At 47.5% G+C, this 7911-nt stretch overlaps 1 protein-coding gene across 2 annotated transcripts in view; it reads left to right on the forward strand.

Moving 5' to 3' along the window:
- Positions 1-7672, forward strand: part of NKD1 (NKD inhibitor of WNT signaling pathway 1) — a 245696-nt gene extending 238024 nt beyond the window's left edge. The window contains exons 9-10 of one of the 2 annotated variants that reach the window (XM_069639453.1): positions 2528-2661; positions 4906-7672. In XM_069639453.1, the coding sequence (XP_069495554.1) occupies positions 2528-2661; positions 4906-5483 (712 nt within the window). In that variant the 3' untranslated portion in view covers positions 5484-7672. The remainder of the gene's footprint in view (positions 1-2527; positions 2662-4905) is intronic. The other variant, XM_069639454.1, reaches the window with a different exon arrangement.
- The last annotated feature ends 239 nt before the right edge of the window (positions 7673-7911 follow it).

Here is a 7911-nt window from a genome sequence, read left to right on the forward strand (position 1 = left end):
GCGATACGGTGGTGGGGCACCCGCGCGCATCTGACGGCGGGCATGGACTTCCAGACCCCAGCCCACCAGGTGACTGTGACCACGGATGCCTCCCTAGAAGGGTGGGGAGCGCACACCGAAAATCTGCACGCAAGGGGACTCTGGCTCCCGACGGAGAAGTCCCTGCATATCAACGTCCTGGAGCTCCGTGCAGTGTTTTGGGCCCTCAGGTCCTTCCTTCCGTCCCTCAAGGGCAAGGTGGTGAGGATCTTCACCGACAACACCACCACCATGTTTTACATCAGGAAACAGGGCGGAACCAGGTCCCCAGCGCTGTCCAAGGAGGCGCAGGACCTGTGGCATTGGGCCGTCGCCCAAGGGATTCTTCTGGTGCCGTTTCATCTGGCAGGGATAAAAAACACCATCGCCGACTCACTCAGCAGGGAGCTGCGCTCGTGCCACGAGTGGGAACTACGGCAGGATCTGGTGGATCGCCTCTTCCGACGGTGGGGCACACCCCAGATCGACCTGTTCGCGACGGCGACGAACACCAAGTGCCGGAGGTTCGCCAGCAGGTTTCCCCAGACGAGGAGCATGGGCGATGCTTTCTCGTTCCCCTGGGAGGGCCTGTTCCTCTACGCGTTCCCTCCCTTGCCTCTGCTAATCCGGCTCGTCAACCAGCTCAAGAGGTCACGGTGCAGGATGATCCTCGTCGCACCTGCGTGGCCGAGGCAGATATGGTTCCCGGACCTTCTGGACTTGTCGGCGTCCCCGCCAATCAAGCTGCCGGCGGACGCGGATCTACTCTCCAGGGAAGGAGGCGCCATCCTCCACCACGACCCGAAGTCGCTGAACTTGCAGGCCTGGCTCCTGCAGCGCTAGAGTTTGGAGGATACGACATACCGGCCGATTGCAGAGAGGTTCTTGCAAAGGCCAGGGCGTCCTCGACTCTTAAATGCTACGGACACAAATGGAAGAGGTTCTCTGTCTGGTGCCACGCACAGAAGATTAACCCTCTACGGATTACGGCTCCCCAAGTGCTGCCGTACCTGCTGACGCTGGCCAAAGCTGGTCTGGCACACGCGTCCATCAAGATTCATCTTGCTGCGATCTCCCGATACACCAGAACCACGGGCCGGACGTCCTTGTGGTCTCATCGTCTGGTGAAAGAGTTCATGAAGGGACTGTTCAGATCGTTCCCGCCGGTGAAGGCTCCGGCCCCGGCGTGGGAGCTCAACGTGGTGCTGACCAAACTCATGGGACCTCCGTTCGAGCCTCTGCACTCGGCCCCGTTGAAGTTTCTATCGTGGAAAACAGCTTTTCTCGTGGCCATCACCTCCGCACGACGAGTGGGAGAGATCCAGGCCCTTTCCTGCAAGGCCCCGTACTTGACTTTCCACGACACGAGGGTAGTGCTCAGGACGCACCCCTCCTTCATGCCCAAGGTACCGTCGGACTTTCATCTCAACGAACCCTTGGTGTTACCTGTGTTCTTCCCGTCGCCTTCGTCGCCGGCTGAGAGGACTTTGCACTCGCTGGATGTAGCTAGAGCGCTGAAGTTCTACGTGGACCGCACGAAAGGTTTTCGGAAGACGTCACAACTCTTTGTGAACTTTGGACCTGTCAATCAGGGGAAGGCTCTCTCGAAGGCTTCCATCTCCAGATGGCTCTCCGGCTGTATCATGTACTGTCACCGGTTGGCAAACCGACCGCTGCCTGGCCGTCCGAGAGCCCATTCCACCAGAGCGATCGCAGCTACCACGGCGTTCCTATCTGGTGTGCCCCTGCTGGACATATGCAGGGCTGCTACGTGGAGGTCGACGCACACCTTCACGAAATTCTACTGCGTCGACCGGGATTCCAGGGAGGAGTCCAGGGTCGGCCAAGCAGTGCTGCGCAACCTGTTCGCCTGAGGTGAGCCTGGTGAGGAGGTAAGATGCTTAATGTTGAGTTGATGTGATGCTTAATGTTGAGCCTTTGCCACCTCCCGTGGTTGTGCATGTGTGTACTGCTATGTATTCTTTATTCATGAGCATGTGAATCCATGCCAGACCCCATGCTGGAGAAGGAACAAGTTACTTACCTGTAACTGTTGTTCTCCAGCATGGGTCTGGCATGGATTCACATGCGAACCCTCCCGCCTACCCCTCTGCGGCTCTTCACTTGGTCATACTGCCACTTCACGTGCTTCCAAATCTGAAGATGGCTGCCAGAGGCGGTGCTTAGGTAGAGGGCAGTCATTGGCTGTGGTCAGTATGACGCAGAGACCAGTGATTGGTTATTACTACGAAAGACAGATCAGAAACGAAACTGATACTGGTTTTTTCTTTACCGAGGATTCCCAGCCTGACGACGGGGAATATTCATGAGCATGTGAATCCATGCCAGACCCATGCTGGAGAACAACAGTTACAGGTAAGTAACTTGTTCCTTCTCCCCTGCCATTGGTCCTTTGTTTGCTGCTATGCCTGTTGTTTTCTGATTTTGGATACTGGGATGCTATTCATAGCTGATTCACTGGTGTTCTTTGCTGTTTTCCCGCCAATAGACATCATCAGAGCGAAACTTCCCCGGAACAGCAGAACGAATGCTATCGCCAGTGTGTTGACGAGAACATTGAAAGGAGAAACCACTACTTAGACTTGGCAGGAATTGAAAACTACACATCAAAGTTTGGACCAGGTAACACAACAGTGAACTTTGGCTTCATGTCTTTCCTCTTTTCGTATGTGATTCGTCACTCATTGCGGTATCATAATGGGTCAGTAGCCGATTTCTTTTTCGACACAGCAATTGAATGGGATGAAATTGGCAGGTCTTTCAGAGCTATTTGCAAAGATTCAAAAATGCCAGCCAGTCAATATGGTGTTGGGTGGCTCTGTGGCAGTGCTAATCCTGTCATGAATTTAATTTAATAATGTAAATTAAGGGTCATGAGCACCTGTACACATAGGATAGGGCTAGAGTGACAGGGACGCACTTGTGGGTGCCCAGGTCTGAGGCCAGTGATGCAGCTATCATTTTTCCCTTTTGGCCGATTAATTGATCTCAGTTGTCTTTCTGTGGCCAACAAGTCATTTTCCATTATGATTTGCTTCTGCAGCCCAAATCCAGTGTTCTAGCACTGGGGCTGAAGAGTCCATATGACGGCACTCCAAAGCAGGAAGCACTACCAGAGACTAGATTGAGAACACAACCCAATTTTCTAATAATGCGACGCCTGACATTGGATTAGTCACGTGATCAAAGAAAACAGCGCGTTAACTCTCTGTCTCAACGGGAGTGTTCCTTCCTGGGCTGCTTTAATTCTTCATGTCCTCACCTTGGCTCCCGATTAAACCAACTATATGGCTTCCTTAGATAGATAATGAATATCGGCTGATGCCGGAGCTAGATTTACATGCAGTGATGTTTGCGCGCCACACCTAGAAGAAATTTAGCGCATCGCTTATAGACGGTGCCTATAACCTATTCACTAACAATTTCACCCCTCCGCCTACACCTCTCAAACTCTAACCAGACACAACAACATCCCTATACCACAGCAAACCGCACACACTTCACTACACCGCAACAACAAAACAAACCTCACATAGACTTGCACAACAGCACACAATGTCTACCGACCGGAAAACACCCCAAGCCCAGCGAACAGTGTTGACCGTGTTGTGGCTGCCAACAGCACATCACGGCTCTCTTGCACTTTTCCCGCTTACTCCCACTAACTCACCCCCTTGCCGTTTCAGAGCCGCCAGAGCGCAAGGGGACCACTCCGGTGGTGATAGTGCGCGCAGTGCAAATATCCTTTAACATTAACATAGATTCATGGAGGCAAGAGCAGTCCTCTTAGGCGTTGCACAGCTCTGACATGCATTTTGCTTTTTTTTAATGACGGGGTAGGTTTGCAGATGGCCCTCCTTATCTAATGTGGACAAGATTACATTTTTAATGTGTGTAAAATAAATATGATCAATACTTCATTTTTAACCTGCAAATAATTTTTAATTGACATCTGAAAGATCCTGTGCTACTTTGATAACCTAGCGCAGGGTAACATTACCTTTTCAAATAGTGTCTTGTATTAAATCCAATCAGATGTAACACCTTTCTGATACTTAAGATAGTGTCACAGCTCCCCTTACCAGAGCTGTCTTTCACATAAATTGGACAATTATAACAGTTAACATTTACCGCTTTGAAGCAGGGGGAATCTGTCATGAAGCGCTGCTTAATAATCTGCTCAGATCATTAACATTGTTATTAAACGAGCAAAGCAAAAAGCCGCGTCCTTTTCATCCGCTCCTACTCTGCACCCTTGAAACAACCCACGAGCAAAATGTCTAGTTTTATCACATTTTGGAAGAGGCTTGTACTGCTGACTTCGGCAATTGTGCCCTTAGTGAGCAGAGGAAGCCTTTCTTTCCATAGTAATGTCCTGTTGTGCACGACAAGATAGTGCATGTTTATCCTGGCCAGTTTAATGCGAACAAGAGTGAAAATATTGTACATAATAGTCAAATGTGGGTCTATTTGTAATTCACTGCACAGTTGCCAACTATGAATTAGTGAGTATTTTCAAGAACACAATGTGGCAAAATGTGAAAACTGGAAGTCCTTCTAGAACCATCGAACTTGCAGATTGTGTTGCTTGACTCACTCTTTTTTTAACAATTGTGTATTTTTGTCATTTACTGGAAAGGCACATAGAACTCGTGTGTGAATAATTTGAATCGCAAATCAAAACAAACGTGAACATTGGAAGCCTTATTCCATGGTCCCCTCGTCACTACTTCTGCATGGCATATTGATGCTGGTTTTTGGAAGCACCTCATTGTCTACCAGTATTTGTACAAGGTATATATATATGCTTGTGCTGCATCCGAATTATTTGAGAGGGATCGTTATTATTTTGTTCTTCTGTTTTAGGGTCCCCTCCTACTGCCCGGAAGCATGATCATCAAAATCGAGTTTCCAGTCAGACTAGATCACGCTCTCACGAACCGGATATTATCCACCTTCACCATCGGAGGTCTCAGGTTGTGGAACCCGGCCATTTCGTCTTGATGGACCCTGCGCACACAAAGGTCATGGACGCCCAGCAGAGGCTGCGCGGTCAAGAGCCAAACAAGCACTTGGTTCGATCTCCGAAGGTCCCCAACAAGAACGGAATGGCCTCTATCCAACCGGGGAGGGCGGCACGGAACAAACCTATGCAAGCTACATCCATTCCACTGGCGTCTCCAACTGCACTTCCAGGCCCAAACCCTCCCTACCAGCCGATGCAGCCCCAGCAGCCTCACAAGAAACACAAGCAGCGGCCAAAGGACGCCCACCAGATGTGCAAGGCCTTTCAGTCCTCGCCCGCAGCTGTGGAGAAGGAGCATGTGAAGGACCGGCCGGGCGTTGTTTTGTATGAAGGCCACGCTGGGCACATGGTTCAGAGACATGAACACCACCATCACCATGAGCACCACCACCACTATCACCACTTCTACCAGACATAAGGCCGGCCCAGTGGAGAAACAGTCCAGACAATGAAGAAATGGCTCCGGCCGGCCCAGTGGAGAACCAGTCCAGACAATGAAGAAATGGCCCCGGCCGGCCCAGTGGAGAACCAGTCCAGGCAATGAAAAAAAGCCCCAGCCGGCCCAGTGGAGAACCAGTCCAGACAATGAACAAATGGCCCCGGCCGGCCCAGTGGAGAACCAGTCCAGACAATGAAGAAATGGCCCATATGAAGGAAAATGTTTCTGTCACCTCAGATGAAGTTGTGACGTGTATTATTGTTACTCCACTCATATCCAGCTAGCATATATTTTGGAGACCATACGAAAACATTGGAACATACACTATTTATGTGATGTGAACCCGCATAGCTCATTTAACAATTTGTGGATTCACATGCCTGCTAACATCGCGGGCAGCCAATATCTTATGAGCTGTGTTTCAGTGCAGGCTATCGAAGTACTTCCCAAACAAGTACTCCCCACCTATGAATCAGCAACGATAGCTTAGTCAACTTGGTGACACTCCGCTCTCTGGTCTGCCGCGCACCGGCTTTCTGCACTCAAGCCGTTCCATATCAGGCGGGTGACATTCTAAGATGTGGACTTAACGAAATACTCAGAATAACAGAAAATACAAACAGCTGCTACCTCTAGTATTATTCAGATTTTATTTTCTTTTATTGATTGTAATGTGCTACAGGGGTTTTTAATATACTGCATTTGTGTAGCTTCATTTCTTTGTTTGTGTTGTACGTTTCTCACTTTTAAAGCTATCATTACGCCTACAAGGACACATTTGTTACATTGATCGAAAGACAGGTTTCAAAACATTTCACTGCAGTACTTTTACAGAAACAAGTATGTTAGCCGCATTGTTTAATATGTGTGTGTGTGTGCATATTTTACTTTTTACTGATTTTTCAGTAAGCGATAACCACTTACGAGCTGAGTGGGCACAGGAGAGATGTCTTTCAAACACAGGATGAGTGTGCTGTGGAAGACTTTTCCACCCTATATTTCTTTGATCGCATGTGTAAAGAATGATGTCTCATGTGTCTAAAGGTGGAAAGTGTGTGTGTGTGTGTGTGTGCGCGCGCGAACGTGTGCACACGCGTGTGTGTGTGTGTGTGTGTGTGTGTGTGTGTGTGTGTGCGCGTGTACATTTATTCAAGCACATGCACATTCTCAGGTACATTATTTTGTGTATAAATATCTGTGGTTTAAATATGCTAACCATTGCATCTGCATCTTCAGATCTGGTCTAGAAAATATGCTTTCCTTTCTGATTTTCTGTTTTGCCTTGCACACAGTATCCCTGCCATCCAGGGATAACTGCTTTCTCTGCCCCCTGTTTAAATAAGACTGAGGTGTTTTGTTAAATAACATGAGGTCCCAATTTCTCTAATTAATTTCATGCAGTGTCTGGCAACACATGGAAATGAAAAGAGTGCTGCAGCAAGAGACCACTATTGATGCTTGGAAAGTGACGGTCAACCAATGGCGAGACGGATTTGATACACAATTGTATTCATTCAAAGTTCTGCTCGGAAAATTTGACCTAGTTAATGACCATATAATACTGAGATTTTGACGAGCAAATGGCAGGAGGCAGCTGATTACCTGTTTTCTGTTGCTTTTTATTAAAGTGACTATGTTCAGTCTTTCAAATGTATACAAAAACCAAGCTTTTCAGATTTCGTTGCCATGTGTTTTAGGAATCCTTTTCTATTTCCACAAGGTAGGGATGGATTAGAGATTTGGTTTTCTCTCCTTTCCATCAGCACACAATTTTTACTTGTACGAAAACAATCAATTAAGATGGTTGTCCAATACAATGTATTTAGTGTTGACACCATTTCTAGAGAAAGAGTGCCATATTTCTTTTGTTCTTCTTCCCACCAGAGGTTTCCAGTTGTAGAAGATATCCTGAGAAGATGATTGTCAGTCAACCAATTTACTTTTCTTTCAAGATTAGATGTTTTTTAAAGCATTGCTATTTAACCAAAAATTGATTCTGCATGAGGCCACCATCTAGTAGAGTTCCCTTTGTTAGTAATTTAATGGGGATGGATAAGTTACTTTCTAGTGTTTCATATGGGGAACCCCGTAAAGACACTTTTCAGTTGTAAATTAGCTCTGTCATTCAGCACACAATAAATGTTGTCTATCTGCTTGGGTATTTTCAATCTTGTGCCCACTTGCTATTTTTTTGTAAATCTTAAAAGATTGGAATTTAACCTTTGAAGATTCAAAAACGAAGCCAAAACAACTGACCCATTGGAAATTATTGCAAAGCATTTGGATTGCTTAGAAATGTATAGAGAGAAAGCAGAGTAGACTTCAGCCTGCAAAGCAGGCAGACCTTATGGCCACTGATTCTTTCTCATCATGTCTATAGAGCGGCTTCTCCATTCAAAGAACCTCA

Source organism: Ambystoma mexicanum, chromosome 1q (assembly GCF_040938575.1).
Source record: "Ambystoma mexicanum isolate Mex_15411 chromosome 1q, UKY_AmexF1_1, whole genome shotgun sequence".
NCBI classification, from domain to species: Eukaryota; Metazoa; Chordata; class Amphibia; order Caudata; family Ambystomatidae; genus Ambystoma; species Ambystoma mexicanum.